At 39.2% G+C, this 22,048-nt stretch overlaps 2 protein-coding genes across 2 annotated transcripts in view; one reads left to right on the top strand and one right to left on the bottom strand.

Moving 5' to 3' along the window:
- mettl15 (methyltransferase like 15) overlaps window positions 1–7,090 on the bottom strand; it is a 79,267-nt gene extending 72,177 nt beyond the window's left edge. Inside the window, exons 1-2 of the mRNA XM_054770815.1 lie at window positions 7,012–7,090; window positions 4,028–4,285 (exon numbers count right to left, since the gene is read on the bottom strand). Of these exons, the coding sequence (XP_054626790.1) occupies window positions 4,028–4,270 (243 nt within the window). The 5' untranslated portion in view covers window positions 4,271–4,285; window positions 7,012–7,090. The remainder of the gene's footprint in view (window positions 1–4,027; window positions 4,286–7,011) is intronic.
- The window catches only part of kif18a (kinesin family member 18A), a 29,904-nt gene continuing 14,918 nt past the window's right edge, over window positions 7,063–22,048 (top strand). Inside the window, exons 1-10 of the mRNA XM_054770814.1 lie at window positions 7,063–7,255; window positions 8,083–8,424; window positions 9,744–9,901; window positions 10,341–10,445; window positions 10,599–10,709; window positions 10,865–11,062; window positions 16,736–16,912; window positions 17,014–17,088; window positions 18,014–18,111; window positions 20,467–20,629. Coding sequence (XP_054626789.1) covers window positions 8,109–8,424; window positions 9,744–9,901; window positions 10,341–10,445; window positions 10,599–10,709; window positions 10,865–11,062; window positions 16,736–16,912; window positions 17,014–17,088; window positions 18,014–18,111; window positions 20,467–20,629 — 1,401 coding nt within the window. The 5' untranslated portion in view covers window positions 7,063–7,255; window positions 8,083–8,108. The remainder of the gene's footprint in view (window positions 7,256–8,082; window positions 8,425–9,743; window positions 9,902–10,340; window positions 10,446–10,598; window positions 10,710–10,864; window positions 11,063–16,735; window positions 16,913–17,013; window positions 17,089–18,013; window positions 18,112–20,466; window positions 20,630–22,048) is intronic.

Raw genomic sequence — 22,048 nt, 5'->3', positions numbered from 1 at the left:
TCCCAAACACCCGATCCCAACAAGGTATTCATATGTCATTTACGTTTTTTTTGCGCGAAAAGAAGGTGATGACACAACTCTCCACGAATGCATTTCACTTCAGAGCAATTTTAAGCCATAAAAACGGCCACAAGGTGGCAGAAGTGCATTGAGTGTCGCGTGCAGAAGGTTACGTATTGTAGGGAAGTTTTGACGTATGCACACACCTGCACACTCATGCACACACATAGTTCAGTTCCAAATGTGAAAACTGTAAATAGTTAATTGTGTTATATTTGTAAAATAAATTGTGATTTTGATGTAAAACAACCCCTTTTTTGTGTTGTTTATGTTGGTGTAGTTGTTTAGATATATGAGCTGTCACAAAAGCAAAAAAATATTTGTGTCAAAGTGAAAGCTGGTTTTCTCCTTTTTCTAGTTGGGAACTGTTATTTTCCCTAAACTTACCTATGGTCTACTGCTGAATACTAAAAAACGGAAAAAGGTAGAAACAAACTTTTTTTTCTGATGAAAGACGGGAGTCTAATCTTTCTTTTGGGAGGTTCCATGTTTATATAGCCATAGGACACAATGTTACATTTGCTATAAAAAGGTGCTTTTATCCTATGTTGTGAGACCATACAGTAATACAAATCTTAGCTATTGGAAAGGTTACGGCAGTATTCAGACTTCTACATCGTTAATGCAAAGTAACAGCATGGCAATGTGACAACCCCCCCCAGTTCTAGAATGTAATTGTAACATTACCTCCCGTGAGTCAACAAATGACATCTGTGGTGAAGCAGCAATTCTGAATGTAGCCGCGCAACGTTTTCACAGAGCGTCAAATAAGTGAAGTGTACAGCATGTACTGAGCGGGAAAACAAAATCTATCAGAATGTTTTAATAGCATCTGACTGGCAAACTGTCTTGGGACAGTTGGCAAATGGGCGGGCAGCGGAGGAGTTTAGAGGTGCTAAAGTTCAGGCAGGAGCGATGCAGCACCCTGTGTCGTGCCAACAGCTTTACAGTGGCGCAATTCCTGACTAACTCGTTGACCCGTGGCCCCCACCTGTCTTGACCATGCATTATATAGGGGGGCAGCGCTTCCCTTCCTGTGCTTTGCCACACCAGAAGGCTTTTTGACTCATGCCCATCTGTCCTAATTATACATACGTTGAATAAAAGCAAATATATCACCACCCTGTCTCTGTTACAAAAATGAAAATGAATACAGAGCAAATAATGAGATCCACTGATCAGCTATGACAGTGAGCGGTCGTGCATAATCTTATAAAATACAGTACATGAGTTGTATCAACAATTGGCAGTTCTGATGTCAGCAAATTATTAATTTAACAATTTTTATTATTGTGCTTGTAGTCTGCAGCAAAGCACTACATCAGGGGTGTCCAAACTTTTTCCAGGGAGGGCCACATCGAAAAATGAAAGGATGCAACTTTGCCACTTTTGTAGAGCAACACATGTAGATATGCTAAGAAATTAGATATATTTCAATAATAAACTGCATTTTAGCTTTGTGATATAAGTGAAAAAGCACATGTATAGTATGAATTCCGGGCTTTGCTCTTTTTTTCCCCATTTGTGCTGTTTTTTTAAAAAAAGTAAATAAATATTTCAGCCTTCTTCTTACATTTTCTTTTCATAATATAATGACTTTCTTCCAATAATGTTATTACATTTTTCACCAACGTCATTTTCCAAAAATTACAACTATATTTAGCTTTGTTTCTCATAATGTTCCGACTTTAAAAAAAAAACATATTTTTTCTTTAATATTTCAACTCTATGCAACTAAAATGACATTACTTTCCCTCACAATATTACAAGCTTCTTCTCACAAAATTGTGCCTTTTTTTCTCTTTAAAGGACAGCTGTTTTTTCCATTTCTGCTGTTTTATTTTACATTTTCTAAGAATTTCAACTTTTGTTCAACATTTTTTTCTCGTATTATAAAAACAATATTGCGAGTATGAATTTCCATCTTCAATATTTTTTTGCTGTTTTTTAATTTGCCAAATATTTTAATTTTATTCTTAAATAATCATCATGAATTCTTTACAGAATAAAATGACTTTATTTCCATAACATTATTACATTTTTCCTCAACCTAATTTTCCAAAACTTACAACTGTAACTGTGTTTTGTTTCTCATAATTTTCCTACTTTATAAAAAAAATGACATCTTTTCTTTTAGATTTCAACTCTGACATTAATGACATTATCTCTCCTCATATTATTACAAGCTTATTCTCGTAAAATTTTATTTTCGTAAAATTACAGCTGTATTTTTTTTTTTTTCCATTTCTGTTGGGTTTTTTTCAAATTTCACAACTATTTCGACTTTCTTCTTATACATTTTCTTCTCGTAATTATGCCTTCATTCCAATCATATCTTGACTTTATTCTCGGAACATTCTAACTTTATTCGCAACCTGACTTTACAAAAATTACAGCTTTTTTCGTTGTTTTTGTTTCTCATATCACTTTTTTTTTTATTACGACTTTTTCATAAAGTTACAAATATTTTTCGTTGGACTCCAATTTTTTTCTCTTAATATTATGACTTTATTCTTGTAAAATTACAGCTGATTTTTCCATTTTTGCCACTGTTTTTTTTTTTTTGTTTTCTTGTTAAATTAGATTACAATGATTGCAAGTCAATTAAAAAAAAAAACTTCCTCGGCCCGCCGCTCATTGGACACCCATGCACTACGTCATCCATCCCTTTTCTATACCGTTTCTCCTCATTAGGGTCGCTGGGGCATGCTGGAGCCTATCCCAGCTGACTTCGGGCGACAGGCGGGATACACCCTGGACTGGTCGCCAGCCAATTGCAGGGCACATATAGACAAACAACCATTCACACTCACATTCATACCTATGGACAATTTTAGAGATAACCACTTTTTGGAATGTGGGAGGAAACCGGAGAAAACCCACGCACGGGGAGAACATGCAAACTCCAGGGGAGAATTGAACCCAGGTCTTCCCGATCTCCAGACTGTGACTGTGTTGGCCAACATGCTAACCACTAGACCACCGTGCGGCCCTCCACTACATTATGAAATATGGAAATGTTATTAATGCACTGAGAGTCCCGAAAGTCGCAGTACCAGCGGTAAACGGTGGGGGCAGTGTGTTATGCTTTGAAACAACCTTTGTGAAGTGAGGCTTTGGTAGCTGTGCGAGCTGCTGACGTATTTATGGCACATGGACAAGCAACAGAACAGATGGGAGGCGCGTGAACTGAATGTGAGTTGGAAGGCAGGCTTTCTGTAATTGTTGAAGGTATTTTAAATGCTGTACCAACCAAATACTACTTTTAAAGCGACACCAGTAGAGCAGGGGTGTCCGGGGCTGTTTTTTTTTGTTTTTTTTTTTGTTACTGGCCTGCAGCACATTCTAAAAATAGAATTTTGCAAGAATACAGCAAAAAAATAAAAAAATGAGCAGTCATTTTATAAGAGTAACAGCGTAATATTATGAGGAAAAATAATGTCCTTTTTTTGAACATTAAGTTGAAAGACTAAAGAAAATGGTAATATTATGAGAAAAAAAATAATAAAGTTGTACTTTTTGAAAAATGAGGTTGCGCAACTTGTTATAATATTATGGGAATAATGTCACAAGAGTATGAGAAGAAAATTTACAAAGATAACTTCAGAAGAAACTTGAAATATTTGGAAAAAAAAAACTGGTGTAAAAATGGGGACAAAAGAGCAAAGACCTAAATTCCTACTAATAATATGCAGTTTTATTTTTGAGATATAAAATGTTGTTGGCATAACATTACAAAATATCAAAGTGGAAAAGTTGCATCCTTTCATTTTTCACTATGTGGCCCTCGCTGGCAAAAGTTTGGACATCCCTGGTGTAAAGTCTTTTACACATATTACACAATTCCTTCACACGTTCTTCGTACAGACTACACATTTCACATCATTTACTCTTCATTCTTTGACTCAGCACTCATTTAAGGACGTATTTTGCCACTAGACGGGATAAGAACATAAACATACTGTACCTGGCCTGGTTTGATGTCCAAGTAATGAAGCACCTCTTTCAGCATGACAGGCACGTGAGGAGGTTTGTCGGTGGAAGCAGAAAACACTTCATCTGATTTGTACAAACCACCACGAGGACCAGAAAAGGCACATATTAATGTCTGAGAGTGAAAATATGAATTCCATAATTTCCACAATGTCCGCACAGCCAGAGTTGGTTTCTGGAACAGTCGGCTGGAGCAAGCAGGCGTATGGAAAACCATCAGGCTTAATTTGACCTGTGGAGAAGAAAAAAAGTAAGGGTGGGCTACTGATGATCCAATACAGCATTCCCTCATTTATCGCAGTTAATTGGCTCCAGACTCGACCGCGATCTGTGAATTTCCGGGAAGTAGGATTCTGTCTTTGTAAATGGAATATTTTCGTAGTTATGGCATACAAAACCTATTTATGATCTTCTAAATATGCTGTTTAACATTATTAGAGCACTCTAGACATGAAGTAACACCTTTATATCCGTATTACTCAATATATTAGATATAATCAGAGAAAATTTGCCATTTAAGACAGTGTCATTGGGGGTTTCCGAGTTGAGCTTTAGCTTGTTGTGGGTTATGGCCACAACAGTAACTCATGTTATTATGGTAATATTATTTTGCCTGTTGTGAGATCACTTAAACCCGCAATAAAAGCCTGTCGTTCCAGCAATCAAGTCTGATGCTTGTCTCGCCGAACAATTACCGACACCTAGTGACCAATGTAGAATTCTACATTCACAATTTGAATGCATCTTTTTAATTCCTTGTATTTGTATTTAAGCTCATTTAGCCATTTTTATGCTTGAAAAGGCTTAATTTGGGCAAAAAATACATACAGTTTGCTTAAATATGCATATTTTTGACTCATAATAGGCTGTAGTTAACCACACAACAGCCATCATTTAATCATTAATTGTTGAAAAACCGCGATACAGTGAGCGATGTTCAAACCGCAATGTAGCAAGGGGCAAGTGTATATGCATTTCAACGTGTTTTCTGCATGTAAAACTATAAAAATGTGTTTTGTGTTAACATTTTTGGCTTTCTGGACCAGATGAATTGGATTTGCGTTATTTCTTATGAAACTGATTTGGTTAGAGTACATTTTGGTTAGAGTCATACCTTATGGAACAGATGAATGACGCTAAACAAAGTTCCACTGTCAATTATTATGAATGAGATAGAGTATTATATATCACAATTATTTGTGTTGTCTTTTTTTTTTTGCCTATTTGCTTATTTTGTTTTGTCCGGCTAGCTTATTGACCTACATTTAATTGGTTTTAGCATCTTTAATAGTACACAAAATGTACAAATATGGCCCCTGCATCCTTAAGTTCTTCTGTAAACAGCCCTCGGTGAAAACGTTCGGACATCCCTGTTGTAAACTATTATACGTTATTTCTTTTTCTTTTTAGAACTGTATTTATTGAATAATTATGGAAGCCCGTTTCGCCACTGAAAAAAAAATATCCCAATGGTAAATCTAAATTAAGACATTCAAAAGTTACATTTATTTTAAAAAACATACGATAATACAGATAATTATGAGATAAAAGGTCACAATTGTGAGATAAAAAGTCATAATATGAGACACGAAAGTCATAATTATGAGATACAAATTGCACATGTGCCGCCTTCTTCACTAGAGCCTTCGTCACATGTTACTCAGCACATGAGCAGTTTGTATCTCATAATTTTGACCTTTTATCTCATAATTAATCACGTTATCTCATAATTATGACTTTTTATCTCATAATTTCAACTTTTGATCTCATATTTAAGATTTTTTATCTCATAATTTCAACTTTTTATCTCATAATTACGTCTTACCATTGAGATATGTCTCTGGTGGAAACAGGCATCCACAGATAATTATTACCAGTTTCCAACGGTTTTTTTTGTTTGTTTGTTTTTTTATATCAAAGCTATTGCATTTTGTTCCCTTATTGCACCAACCCTTACTGCACCAAACCGTGACCTTAAAAAATGAGTTATGTACCCACCTTGACTATGGTCTACCGTTACACCGCTAATAAATACAAAGACAGTCAAGCCAGGTCATAGGAACAGTGCTCACTAATATTTACATGATAAGCTGACAATTGCTTGCTTTGATCTTTCTGGTTGGGGTGGAATTTCTAACTCGGAGGCCACCACAGTTTTAACTTTGAAGGTTAAGCCCTCCCAGCAGCGCACATCTGCAGGGTGTGCAGTCAGTGCCAGCCATCAAGCAGGGCAGGATTGGCAAATTCCAGATGCAATAATTTCCTATCAGCAGTGCCAATAGACATAAAAACACTGTAGCTAAACAATACACAACCACAATGAGATACATTTTACATTCTGCAGTAGCTAATCAATCATTTTTGGCGTTTTGCCTATCACAATACTGCCTACATCAGGCACCCAAGTGAGTCACGTGGTAAAAGAAGTTATTCAGGTGTTTCCTGGCAACAAGATGAATTGGAAATCTGAGTGTTTGTGGTGCAGGACTCCAATTAAACAGATACATGTAGAGCAGCTGCAGGGAATGGTGAACAGAATACTGGCCAACGTCTCCAAATGAATCCACTGGATTTCCAATTACAAGAGTGTAATGCATGCATTTTGTCTTGTCTACAGGCATGCTAACATGGGCCATATTAGCATGCATTGTTATAGTCAGGTGCGTCTTCGTGTATGTATGTAATGCAGCAATCAATACAATACTCCTGGTTTAAAAAGGAGTGTCAGAAGCTTCCGTGCACTACGGTAGCCGAGGAGATCCGAATTTAGCTTCAACGTAGCATGCTATGGCTTACGTGTTTGACTCTTGCTATGCCTGCCCTTCACACTGGATTAGAGCACACTAAGCGGAACAAGAATTAATACACCCGTAGCTACAGAACAATAAGATTTAGTAGAAGTTAATGGGAACGATGTGCTAATTCTGCGTGGTAACACGCTCGAGAGGTCAAGCTTACCGTCAGTCGCAATACCGTAAGCCCGCCCACCACCGCACGTGGTGGTGACGTCACGTAAACCCGCCCAATGAGCAGCCACAGAGGAAGAAGGCTTGTTTTTGAAAATATTGGCGGTGCCCTCTTCAACGTTAGCTTCCCCCAAGGCTTAGCTTACTTTTCTTTGTTTGGTAATGCAAGCTTCGGTTTTCTCGTTAGGAAATATTGCAGTGTCGAGGAAATGAAAGTGTGCCCTCGTAGACAAAAGGTAAGTCCTTAAAGGCAAACGTTGACAATTTGTCGTAGCATCTCGGTCGCTGCTAGCCGCGGCATTAGCTTCCTGTGCCCGTTCAAAGATCGTCTTTTCTATGATGAGTTAAAGCACCAACATTGACCGCCACCATCGATCATGTACCACACTATTATGGGATGTGATATTTGCCATACCATGACTTCAACGCCTAGGACGGCAAGTTCATTCTAATTACAACTTTATTCGTTCTGTTTCTTGTTTTGTACGGTGTCCTTGACTGCCCAGAAAGGCGCCTATAAATAAAACGAATTACTATTATGATTATATTTGGAGAGTTTAAGTCGACATTAACTGAAACGGTTACAAGTGGTTGGACAACTGGTTGTCCTGCAAGCTTTTCTTTCTTCTTAAAATTCATTACCATTCAATCATCTTTATCCTTAATGATGGTCAAGATAGTAGAACGTTGAGACCAAACAGCGGCCAATATTGGTGATTCCATGGTGATGGCTCTCCTTTTCTTTGGCCCACTGCCGTTTGGGAGACATAACGAAGTCCAAAACGTTAACGTTAATAAGCAATTTTATTCTTTTATTCTCTGGGCAGGAACACACTGTGTTCTCTGTGCTGTAAGTAGTTCTCAAGCGAGTCTTGTGTTTATGGAACAAAATTGGGTTTTGAATTCATTTTAAGGGAGTGCATTCGTAAACACGAATGTTACGCATAACTCATTGAAATGCAACAGCTCTGTCACCTACCGCTCTCGGTCCTTTTTTACACCCAGAATCTTAAAAATCTCACAAATTTCATCATTTTGCCATGGTTTGCTTTTCTTTTTACAGTAACGCTCCAGTCACGAGGAAACGCGATGGCAAGTAACGTGTGCAGCCACGTGAAGGTGGTCGTTCGAGTGAGGCCACCCAACAACGGCGAGAGGTGTGAAAAATTTCGGAATGTGGTCCAAGTCATCGATAACCACATGATCATATTTGACCCAAAAGAAGCGGACGTATCATGTTTTGGGTCACAAAGACTTCGGAACAGGGACGTCAACAAGAGGGCGAACAAAGACCTGAAGTTTGTTTTTGACCATGTCTTTGGCGAGAACTCTACTCAAGATGATGTGTTTGAGAATACCACTAAAGGAGTGCTAGATGGTGTCATGAATGGATTCAACTGCACAGGTAACAATTTGATTAATACACACTTTAAAGCCAATACAGTGGAACCTTGGTTAGCATCATTCATTCGTTCCGGAAGCTCAGACTCTTACCAAATAAACTTTTCTAACAAGAAATAATGTAAATCCAATGAATCTGTTCCAGATAGCCAAAAATAAAAACACGTTTTTATAGTTTTACATGCAGAAAACAATTCCAAATGCATAAATGATGAACGAAAGGGATAAACGAACATTTAAGGTTACTTTTACTTTCATTAAAGACGCTATTCTTGATGTAAGTGTTTTGAAAGACACAATGTGGCAGCGAGACACCACACGGACACCACCTTCCTGTTTTGCCATGAATTATTTCTTGATTTCAATAGTGTTTCTAAAAAGCTATTGAATTGAGGCCCTGTCCACACTGGCTCCCAAAGCTCTTGGGATTTTTTGGGGGGGCGGGCGGAAAAAAAATTTGCGTCCACACTGTACTCGAAATATTCAGATATTATGTTGGATTGTCGTCAAAGCTCACTTGTAGTCACGTGGCAGCGATTTTCCCACTCTGGAAGACGTTTAAAAAAAAATACCGTTTCAGGTCACCCAGAACACTGTTTTTGTGTGGCTGAAACGATAACATGCTCTGCCGTTTTGACCTGAAACTGTTTCTGTGTGGATAGCCCTTCAGATTCCATCTGTTTACATTGTCATTCATTAGTGGGGAGTGCCTTTTATATATTTTATAATTTACAATGTGTTTAATAAGTGTGTGAGGCACATTGAAGAGAGAAGGGAAGGGTTCTGGAGCTGAATCTAATCTAATAATTACAACAGTAACTCTTATTGCAAATGTGTGTCAAAAATAGACATTTTGATGGGCTTCTCCTTTACTCGGGTTACAGATTTTCTCTGACAATTTTGAATGTCGCATACAGTACTGCACGTGTGCGATAGTTGAGTGTCCAATCTGTTTTTTTGCTTTAAAAAGAACTCTGTATTTTATCAGACGCTGTTGATCTGAACTACTAAATGCAGAATGCTTCCAATTACCATGTCATTATGTGACTGTACAGGATGTAGTCTGTTTTGTAAGTTTATTTTAGACGAAAGAAGCTGGCTTATCATTTTTGGAGCAGTGTCATAAATTGGTCCAGTTTTGATCATGCTGTTCCGAACATTTGGTCTTTGTCAGTCACACCCAGTTAAGCTTGTTAAACGAACTCCATGCACAAAATCATCATATCACACAGGTTGAGGTTATGCTTTTTTCATCTTGAGATTATTGGCATACTCGTAATATTGTTATAATGGTCTTCTTCTTCCCCACCCCCATTGTTTTAGTTTTTGCTTATGGTGCAACTGGAGCAGGTAAAACGCATACCATGCTAGGTACACAAACGCAACCAGGGGTCATGTACCGCACAATGAAAGAGCTTTTCAAGCGCATGGATGATGCCAAAGAGGAAAAGGAGTTTGCTGTTGCAGTCTCATATCTTGAGGTGAACATTTTTTATCCTTTTTTTACATTTTCTTTGTAAAATATTTACAGTACAAGTAGTGATTGCTTGTGTCAACATGCACCTGAATTAATTTGTCATCATCTTTGCATTTGTGTAAATGCCATAATGAGTGGGCAAGTAATCAGTATTTCCCACAGGACTGCAATCTATTTGTGGGGGCGTTAGGGGACAAGAAATCATCTTCCAACTAATTTGCACATCTCTGTGTTATTGCTAGTAGTAGTAGTTATTGCTAAGTATGTGTGTGTTTATACATACAGGTACTGTAGTACATACATAACTTCTTAACATGCTTTACAAAATATCAAAGTGACACTTGCGTCCTTTTATTTTCCACTATATGTGGCCCTCGCTGGAAAAAAATTGGACATTACTGCTGTAATCCATGTCTTGACTGGTTTTGTTGTTTTAATTGCAGGTTTACAATGAACAAATCAGAGACCTCTTGGCAAATGCAGGTCCTCTTGCGGTAAGAGAGGACAGTGTTAAAGGAGTGGTGGTTCAAGGCCTCACACTGCACCAGGTTAGTTACCACACTGTTTTATACACATCGCCACAGCAACCATATAGCTTCCATAACTAGCAATTGAATGTGTAAACTGGCAAAATAGTCTGCATATATACTAGACATGCTCCATGGATGATGTCTCCCCCCCACTCTTACACCCCTACTTAGCCAAAATCTGCAGAGCAGATCCTTGAAGCTTTGGATTCAGGCAATCAAAACAGGACGCAACACCCTACTGATATGAATGCCACTTCTTCCCGGTCCCATGCTGTGTTCCAGGTATTTCAGTTCAGCCCCATTTGAGCACTGTATCTTAAAAAGAGGACTACAGTATAATGGTAACTTCAGTGCAAGTACAACAGTCTACAATAACTACAATAGAAAAATTGTTGGCGTCCCAATGACTTTATAATGAGTGTTATGTTTATCTCCAGATATATTTGCGACAGCAGGACAAAACTGCCAGCCTCAATCCCAATGTGTGTGTCGCCAAAATGAGCCTCATTGATCTGGCAGGCTCGGAGAGAGCCAGCGCTACCAACGCCAAAGGGCAACGCTTGCGAGAAGGCGCCAACATCAACCGTTCACTCCTCGCCCTGGGGAATGTTATCAATGCTCTCGCTGACCCCAAGGTGAGTCAAGTTATCCTTATGTCTTTGTACATCCAGAATGTTGGCAAAACATGCCTTGGTTTTAGGTGGATTTGAGTTTTGAGTTGGGACACTATAGACAGACTCAGGCCCAGGAATCCTTTAATGGTGTTTATTATGTGTGTGGTGTATTTGTTTATAGAATGCATACAGAACGATGAACAACTCAGTTTCTGTCCCCTTTTCTTTGTCCTGTGTGTGCGCGTGCGCACTTGTATGTGTGAGATGGCATTGTAACAACATTTATAGGTCGGAAAAGCCTAATAGGTCCCCTTTAAAGTTAACTTTGTAACCAACTTGAATGAAACAGCGCCTGCCGTCCTCCCTCCACTCATCTCCGTTTCATGTATTTCGCTTTGTTTTCTGCATGTAAAACTATAATTATTCTCAGTAAAATGTGTTTTGTGTTTATATTTTTGGGTGTCTGGAACAGAGTAATTGGATTCACACTTGCGTAGGGGCGAAATGGATTCAGTTTTTGTACGTCTTGGCTTTCGTCTGACCTTCTGCAATGGGTTAATGACAAAAACCGAGGTTGGCTGAACAAATCAACTTACTTCTGTTGCTTCTCGTTGAGAATAGTGATACGTGCTTTCGTGTCAGTCTCCAAAAGGGCCCAGTATGACCAGAAAAAGTCGCTAGATTTGGTGTCAGTTGCCTTTTTGGGAAAAAAAAAGAAAGAGTATCAAGAAGGGTCTGATTACTCGCTAAATACAGTAAAGTGTTTTGGGTACTGTCGGATAGGAGGAAGATTACCCAGCGTGTCTTGAGGTGTGTAGACTGAGGTGTAGTTTTGCGTGTGCGATTGTGCGTAGGCATGTACTTTGATGTCGTGTGGTGCAGTAGTAGGGTTGTCATCAGCTGTCAGGCTGATATCAGCAAAAAAACAAAACAAGTATTGGATTATATCGGCCTGCATCTAAAATCTCTGATATTGGCACTCCAATACAAGCAGTCGATTCGGATAGAGCCCACGTTTTCACAACAGCGTGTACTAGCGCGTTTAGCAAGGAGAAGTGATGTCGGCCGTGTTTATTTTTCTAGGTGTGTTTTGAAACAACTTTTTCACTTACGATACTTCCGATATTGCAGCCTTGCGTATCGGCCAATACCGATATCGAGACAATATCAGCACTGATCATACATACTTTTATTGCTTGCTTAGTGGCAAGGAATGTTAGAAATGACTTGGGAAAGTGATGTTACTCAGAGAATAATAGTCAGCAACAGTTGGTATGACAATAACTGACCCATTTACTTCTTGATGTATGTGGTGTCTAGTTTTACCTGCAATAGGCATAATGTAGCATAACGAAGGGTATAAAGCCGAGATTACTCATCACCAATGGGGGCTGGCTCTTTTCTCTTATAGCCAATGACTTTTTGCCAGCCCATGGGAGATTCTCACGCTTTACAAATGTTTTAGCAGTGGATGTTTCAGGAAGCCGTGGTGTCATGAAAAGCCTTCTTCAAATGCACGATTAGGTTGGTCGCATTAAACTTCCTCGGTTCTGTGCCACCATGGGAAACTCGTGCATGACGAGTTTTGCAATCAGCTGCAACGTCTTTTTCGGACTTTAATGGAAAAACAGCCACGCGGCCGACATCACTCCTACTTCTTGCTAAAAACGCGAGCACACACTGTTTTTGTGATCGCGTGGGTTCTGCATGCTGAATAGAAGGGCATCTGCTGGATAGAAGTGCAGAGTCTGGAATGGACTGCTTGTATCGGAGATTTTAGATGCAGGCCGGTATAATCCGTGTTGTATTTTTTTGGTTGATATCGGGCCGATATTAATATTGGCTCGTGTAACCCCTGTGGTGGCCCGCCAGAAATAAATGAATGTGCTTCATGGGGAAACACTTGTATCAGTTGTATTTTTTAAATTTGTATGCATTTCTGTTAAGAGCTTTTTTTAAAAAAATAAGCAGCCAAAACATCTGTGTGAGGTTTTTTGAGGTAAATATTGTTGCGTAAGCAGGGGGTAAACACATCTTCCTAACAATTCTATTTATAGAGTAGATGGGGGGTGGGTAAAGTCCACATTCTCCTCATCATTTTTCATTTTCATCATGTTTCACCCGCCTTTGTTGCTTTTGTTGTCAGTCTGTCTGTCAGAAGGATTACGCAAAAACGACTTGACCCTGAAAAAATTGAATTTTGTGGAAAGCGGCTTTGACCCGAGCATGAACCCATTACATGTCAGTGTATATGTGGAGCAAAGGGCAGACCAGGACTTTTTAGCAAGCGCACAGTGTTCTTTTCATGTTGTCCTGGATTTCCGGGGGAAAAAAACATGCTCCGATATCCAAAATATTTATACGTTCAACAATATACTTGTGCAGCATTGTGTAACTGTACTGAGTCTTATTGAGAGCTTTGTGTAATATTTTCCCATTGCATAGAGCTAAATAAGGACGTAAACCAGTTTGAAATCACCACATGCCACAACGGCAATCATTTCAGGACTTGTGTGTATTGCATGTGTTTAGATAAGTTGTACCTAATACCTCCTTTCTAGTGAGTATGCATTGTTCACTGGGGTTTTTTTTTGTTTGTTTTACAGATACAACTTTATTTTTATTGCTTAAAATAGCTTTTTAAGTTCATTTATTTTTTTCACAACTGTGGGTTTTTGAAATTATGAAGTTTGGGGGAAGTGTTTTATCTGCTCACCCTGAAAAACCCTCCACAAATCCCTACTCATTTCCGATCCCATCCCCTTAGTTACAGGTGATTAAGTGTTTATACAGTGTTAGCGGTGCTAACCCGCGCCTTACCTTGCTTCACTGTGTGGGCAATGAATCATTTCTGTAAGGGCATATTGATTTTTTTTTTTTCCATCTTAGTATATGCAGCATCAGGGAAATCATTTCAAGTAAGATGTGTGTGTACAAATCTGACCATAACTGTACATAATGCAGTGTATTCAAAGCATGTCATTTGTATTTTTCCTGTATGTGCATCAGAAATCCTGCTAGAAATCCCATTCTATTCTTGTGGGTGAAATCTGCTATTGTATTTCTATTACCTACATTTCTGAAGAGTGGAGGTTGCTTAAGTTGTTTCTTCTTGTGGCTCAGTGTTTCATCCTTGCCTACTCTGACACTGAAATACTAGTATGCTGGACACCGTCTGGACTTTTGTCTTTTATTGGTGGTTAGTATGTGTTCAGAAAATTTGTGTTGTGCCCACCAAGATGGTATTGTAACATCTACCGGGATGCTGTAAGGATGAGCAAAAATCGATGTATTGCTAAAACAAAAGCGGCTACTATGAGCCGAACTGCACCAAAACAACATCTGCAAACTCAACTGTCTTCTCAGCACGCATCCGTCCTCCTCCTCCTCCGGCCCGCACCCACACACACACACGCACAGTCAGGACTCATGTCACGTTCACAGCTTCACAGATGGTTGGAAATCACAAAAGTCTTTGACACAGAACTGCCAGATCATGCAGTATCCTTTGAGCATGTTAAAGGATCGGCTCTTATGAAAGCGACAGTGATAAGCAGCATCGTTTTTTAATTACTGTTTCATTTAATTCTTTAATTCTGTTTTTTTGTTTTTTGTTTTTTTACAGTCGTCCCTCACTATTACGTTTTTTTTTTTTTTTAATAATTAATAAATGATTGCCGTTTTGTGGTCGACTATGGCCTATTATTAGTCAGAAAATACAGAGACAAGTTTATATATAGTATTTTAGTCACCAGGCATCAGTAATGTTGTTAGATTACATTACCTTTCACACTGCATGGAGACTGACTACTGAGCCAGCAGAGCCGAGCTGACATATCATGCCTGACATCGAGTTGGGGGGGGGTTATCCTCTCATTCCGTGTGGAAGTGGGAAGTTTTTGGCTTCTTTCCTGCTTCCCCACTTGGTTTGAAAGACTGACAAGTTAGCTCAATAGCTTGCTATGCTAGCGGTGGCCGTCTGTTATGTCCCTGCAGTGTAAACAAAGAATAATAGGAATGTGGAAGTGACTATTGGGGTGTTATTAAATAGGTTTAACGAGGGACGACTGTACATTAGTTTTTAAACAATTACAGAGTAAGCATTTGAATGGCAGTGATTAACACTGACAGATCTATGCAGAGACTGCAAGATACAAGACAAGTGAACAGGGGTCCCTGTTTAGCTAGCCTTGAAATTTGGCAATTAATAAATGCATATTATTATTTTAAGATTAATAAAATATGGTAGATAAAATGTGGCTTTGTTGCTGCCACCTTGGCACGCTTTTCCAGGGTCGAGGAAAGATAGTTGGGACAGCTGATGGCCAAAGTACATTCAGTCCCAGACTTTCCTTTATCTCAGGCACAAAATCAAAACAACTGTCCTCGAAATGTGCCAAATATAATGTCTTTGGGAAATGTGAACAGGCTTACTCCTTCCCCTCGACTGTTTGAGCCAAAGCCTGCCACACAACGGGCGGGCATAATATCAACAGAAAGTCATCAAACAATGAACCGCAACAATATGAAAACACTGTATTCCATGCGTAGTTTTGAGAGGGAGCGTTCTCAAAGTGACGCCACTTCCTTGTTCTTCTCCGGTGTCCAACTGGATTCTTGTCGAATGTAAAAAAAAAATTAAAAAAAAAAGGTAAATTGAAGCACACATCTAACACAGGAAATATGCCTTTCAATGTTATTTTGCATGGCAAAAATAACAAAATTAGCATGTGGTTTGGTGTTAATTTTGGAGCGAGTTCCGAACGGAACTCGTTTGTAACCCAAGGACCACCTGTATCATAGTTCAGTCAACAGAGGGTACCTTTGCACTTTGCTACGATTTCATTCTTGAATTCAGTAGTTTTTCTCACCTATTTTTATTGTAACTTTTTGTGTGGCCTTATTAATAATAATAAAAAAACACAGATTTGTCTTACACTTGCAGTGTACCTGAACTCATCAGTAAACTGTGCACTTATTAGGAGGAAGGAAGGAGACCGGTACGAATTGTTCATTGTTCTGTGTGCGTTCTATGAACAAATAAACCAATCACACATACACACACACATAGTAAAGATGATTAATGGAGTCCCTGGCCCGGAATCTGTATTCAGCGTCCTAATAAAAGAACCGCGATCTATTCTTCACGGTCACTGTGGATGCTTTGTTTCACTCGATTTTCCTCAAATAGTTTGTTAGACGCACTGTATGACCATGCCAAAACTGAGAGCAATAATTTTTGGCAAAACCCAGGGCAAATGAAAACCAAGGTTCCACTGTGTTGTGATATTCTGCAATCCTAATACCTTTTGAGACCTGTTCCTTAAAGGGAAACGGCACTTTTTTTTAATGTTGGCTATCATCCACAATCCGTATATGAGACATGAACACGCGTCTTTCTCTTTTCTGTGCATTCTAAAGATATAAAAAAAGAGAGACAGCTCATTACTGCATGTAATGGGACACAGCTATGCTGCCTACAAAGACCACTATTAAAACGCCTGACATGTTCATGTCTCACATAACGACTGTGGATGATGGGCAAAATTCCCCCCCAAAAAGTGCAGTTTTCTTTAACATCATTATGTGCCCTATTCAAATATGACAACAGAGTGTTTTTGCTTACACATTGATCCAAACATCCCAAATGATTTCAACTTTTTGAGTCATGCCAGTTCTTTTCATTTGCTTCAGAGCAAAAAGGCTCATATACCATACAGGGACAGCAAACTCACTCGGATACTGAAGGACTCTTTGGGAGGCAACTGCAGGACCGTCATGATCGCCAATGTCAGCCCTTCGTCCATGTCGTATGATGACACTCATAACACACTGAAATATGCCAATCGGGCCAAGGAGATCAAATCTACGGTATGTATAAAAATATTGAGTAATGGAACGTCAAGTGTTATGTGGTACATGGATTGCAAATGTTTATTGAGTCTTGTTTGTTTTTCTTGCTTACCTATTAGCTCAAGAGTAACGTCGTAAGTCTGGACAGTCACATTAGCCAGTATGCAGTCATATGCGAGAAGCAACGGCAAGAGGTAAAACAAAATACTGTCACTGACAGTCATGGGCCGGTTTGAAGGTATACCACGGTATGAAAAAGTCACGGTTTCAAAACCACTAAAACTGTCCATCATGCCGTTCATGAGCGAAAGTGGAGGTCCAGTGCGGACACTACATGGAAATACTTTGTCATGTCCTGTGTTATTCCTTGCAGTCAGAACTGGGCTTCGGTGTGTTGAAACCACAGGTGTGGGCTGTGTTGCCAAAAGTTGGGCATAAATGGCACCGGTGTTAGCTGCCTCGTTAGCACTGAGCAGGGGACATATTACTCACATCGATGGTCACCAAATGTGGAGAAGTCATTTAAAACAAGACAGAGGTCGAGGATAAGAACAAGCAACAACCACTTAATGTCTCAGTTGCAAATAATCACATGACCTGGAAACGGACGTTTGTGGAAAAGTGTGATCTGCACCTTCACCCCTATGAAATAACGTAACATTATGAGGTTTTTTTAAATTATTATTTATGTTGTGACCTTGAGCCACATGATAGCATTTATTTGCATTTTGTTGTGAGTTGTTTTTTTTAACTAAGAAAATATTTATGGTGTTGTGACTTGAATTGCAGAATTAGTCCAAGCAGACTGCTTTAAGAACTGCATTTTAATTCTTTATTATACATTTTTTCTTATTGATTTGAAATACATATGTTCCACTTTCATCGTATTTTATGGTTTAAAAATGACTGTTTTACTTTTTTTCCCTCTTTTCAATAGAGAGATTTAAAAAGAACACATTTTACAGCTGTAATTCTAATACCGTGAAACTGAGTTTTTGCCGAGGGGTATCATACCGGCCCATGCCTAGTCACTGACAATACACAGAATTTCCATCATGAGTCAGCGAAAATACTATATTGTAAGTGCTCCTGTCTGACTTGTTTTATCTCTTTTGACAGATTGTACAGTTGAAACAGAAACTAAAAGAATATGAGGAGAAGAATGCGGCATTTGTTGCAAACACATTGTCTTCCCAGAAACAAGCAGACTTCAAAAGGTTAGCATCGTTTTTGTCTGTCTCATGCCATTTATGTGTCAAAATGTTTTTTTATTAGGATTATGCTGAATAGCAACTGGGGTTTCATCTCGCTTTGAAAGCATCAGTTCTACAGTGTTGCGAAAAAGTGTTTGCCCCCTCCCTGATTTCTTGTTTTTTTTTTCACTTTTGTCACAAATGTTTAAGATCACCAAACAAACTTAAATATTAGTCAATGACAGCACAACTGAACACAGAATGCTTTTTTTTTTAATGAAACGTGTTATTATCATTCCATCGTGAGACATGTATGAGGAAGACAAGCCTATGAGGAAGAAGTAACTCTTTATTTAGCAAGCAGAGCTCATCAGCTCATCATCTTTCCTGATAATAAGTGGGTGATGTATTAGTAACAAATTGATGCTACATAATTTGATAGAAATGAAAATGGTCCAGATCTGGACCAGGGCATCAACGAGCTCCTGGACAGTCTGAGGAGCAACCTGGAGGCGCCGGATGGACCTAAACATAATGTCCCAGAGGTGTTCTATTGGGTTTAGGTCAGGTGAACGTGTGGGCCAGTCAATGGTATCAATTCCTTCATCCTCCAGGAACTACCTGCATACACTAGCCACATGAGGTCGGGCATTGTCGTTGACCAGGAGGAACCCAGGTCCCACTGCACCAGCGTAGGTTCTGACAATGGGTCCAAGGATTTCATCCCGATACCTAATAGCAGTCAGGGTGCCATTATCTAACCTGTAGAGGTCTGTGCATCCTTCCAGGGATATGCCTCCCCAGACCATCACTGACCCACCACCAAACCGGTCATGCTGAATGATGTTGCAGGAGGCATAACGTTCTCCACGGCATCTCCAGACCCTTTTCACGTCTGTCGCATGTGCTCAGGTTGAACTTGCTCCCATCAGTGAAGAGCACAGGGCACCAGTGGTGTAGTTGCCAATTCTGGTGGTCTATGGCAAATGCCAATCGAGCTCTACGGTGCTGGGCAGTGAGCACAGGGCCCACTACAGGACGTTGAGCCCTCAGGCCACCCTCATGGAGCCTGTTTCTGATTGTTTGGTCAGAAACATTCACACCAGTGGCCTGCTGGAGGTCATTTTGTAGGGCTCTGGCAGTGCTCATCCTGTTCCTCCTTGCTCAAAGGAGCAGATACCGATCCTGCTGAGGGTTGAAGGACCTTCTACGGCCCTGTCCAGCTCTCCTGGAGTAACTACCTGTCTCCTGGAATCTCCTCCATGGGTCCAGGTACCGCAGTGATGCCCTGGTCCAGATCTGGGAGGAGATCCCGCAGGACACCATCCGTAGTATCATTAGGAGCATGCCCCGACGTTGTCAGGCATGCGTACAAGCACGTGGGGGCCACACAAACTACTGAGAATCATTTTGAGTTGCTACAATGACATTTTAGCCAAATGGAGCAGTCTGCTGCATGATTTTTTTCACTTTCATTTTTGGGGTGTCTTTGATTTCCCCCCTCTATAGGGTGATCATTTTCATTTCTATCAAATGATGTGGAATCATTTTGTTACTAATACATCACCCACTTATTATCAGGAAAGATATTCAAGATCATTTTCCCCCCAGTTTAGATCTGATGTGTTTTCGAAGTGTTCCTCAAATTTTTTTGAGCAGTGTACATACACACACACATATATACATATACACACACACACACACACACACACACTGTGTATGTACAGTATGTGTATGTGGCTGCCGAGTATTTTTCTGGCCCTTCGACACATGTAATTGAGGACTATTATACTATTGTATTCATATGTTTTGTTACATTCGGGACAACTGTGAAGCATGTTTAAGTAAAAGCACAGACAATGATTTGTATATAATCAGATGCACAAAAGCCCATCTCGTCATTCTTAAGACCCACAATGGCATCTGTCAGGATATTTGGGCTGGGGGCGGGGGACACAGAAAAGCTGAATGAGTCTCACTCCCACACATTTCATTCACTGGCATCAGAATTCACAACTCGCACAGTGAGAGGCTCTGAATAGAGCATGCACGCTTCTCACACTATTAAAAATTCAGCAGTCTAGCAAGGCCACAACATCTCCTACGTCACCAGAGTTTCACTGAAGAGTGCAGTCACATTTCAGCGACAGCTCTCCAGTATTTTTTGACTTGCATATCTCTTTCCTCTCTCCTGCATTGGGTACATCATATAGAACTTTTTTTGTTTTAATACCAAAAATATTGGCCTTTGTAGAAGGTTACACTTCCATTTTTATTTTCATTTAAATGCTTGAGTCTTAATCTTCCCCTTGTCCGTCAAATTTGCTAACTCGGACCTTTGAAAGTCAAAGCCTGTGTTTTTTTTCCCTCTCTCTTTAGGGTGTCTGAATCCCTGCAGCAAATTTTCTCCAACCGTGCCCAAATCAGGAGGGAACAGCTGGATCTGGAGAGACAACTGAAGGAGAATGAGCTGCGCCAGCGCTACAGCGAGGAGGACAACCTGCAGGTCCAATATATTTCTGCAAAGGAAAAGACTGACAAGGTAGCGGATGCTTACGCTGCTTTCCAGATCTTCCCTGCAGGAAAACAGCTGCTGAATCATCATTTTTACTTCACTCTTCTCTATAGTTGTCTGGGCCTGTAATTTACACCACAACAGGACCTGGGTCCTGCTCCCCCAGTTGCTGGCTTTCAGTATCAACCAACTCCAGGCTTTGTCCCACAAAATGATGGACTGTTCATGTCGCGTCCCTTACGAAGACATGAATAGTTTTTCGTTTTTATGGTGGGTTTATTTTAACAGAGAGACAAAAACATATCATAAAAAAACATTAAATTAGAGGTTATAAATGAATTTGTATTTGATTGATTGAAACAATCCTTTTGAATTCGATTGAAACCCCTTTACAGATGCTCTCCTAATGAAGGTTTTGAGGCTGTCGCTCTGCAATTCCAGCGTTCACTTTTCTCCACAGATTTTCTGTGAGCAACTTGCTACGCCACCCCAGTATCCTCTTTAGCCAGGGCTGTCCAAAGAGCGGCCCAGGGGCCATTTGCAGACCTCGGCTGTTTTTTATTGGCCCATGACACATTCTAAAAATATAATTAATTAATATAATTATTCATTAAAATAATTAATGAAGCTGAAATATTAAAGAAAATGTTGTTGTTTTTTAAAGGCCTAATATGAGAAACAAACCAAAGAATAACGTTGTAATTTTTTGTAAAATTGGAAGTTATAATGTTACGAGAAAAAAGTCAAAATATTATGGGAATAAAGTCATAATTACAAGACTAAATTAAAATAATTGGAAATTTAAATAAACAAAACATTAAAAATGGAAGAAATGGCTGTATTATAAGATGAAAATTTACAAAAAGAAAGTTGAAATATTTGGAAAATTATATTTCAAAAAAGCAACAGCAGAAAGATAATGTAAAAATATTAAGAGAAAAAAACTTGTATTCTAACAAGTTTTACGAGAATAAACTGATAATATTATGGGGGGAAAATAACATTTTAGTAGCATAGAGTTGAAATATTAAAGAAAATACAAAGAATAAAGTTGTAATTTTTAGAAGATTAAGTTGGCGGAGAACGTTATAATATTACAAGAACAATATATCCACATGTGTTACTTTACAAAATATCAAAGTGGCCCTTGCATCCTTTAATTTTTCATTATGTGGCCCTCACTGGAAAAAGTTTGGGCACCTCTGCTAGGGGTGTCCCAAATGCGGCCCGGTTGCTCTTTGCAGTAGGTGCCTGATTTTACATTGGTCCTCAGCACATTCTAAAAATATAGTTTAATGAGAAAACTTAAAAAAAAAAAATAAAATAAAATAACAACAGTAAAAATGGAAAAATCAACAGTAATTTTACAAGAATAAAGTCAAAATATTAAGAGAAAAAAGTTGTAACCTAATGAGGGAAAAAGTAATCATTTTACAAGAATAACAC

This window comes from Dunckerocampus dactyliophorus, chromosome 3 (genome assembly GCF_027744805.1).
Source record: "Dunckerocampus dactyliophorus isolate RoL2022-P2 chromosome 3, RoL_Ddac_1.1, whole genome shotgun sequence".
NCBI lineage: Eukaryota > Metazoa > Chordata > Actinopteri > Syngnathiformes > Syngnathidae > Dunckerocampus > Dunckerocampus dactyliophorus.
Note: the sequence above shows the minus strand (reverse complement) of the source record. Positions and strands in the feature narration are given on the sequence as shown.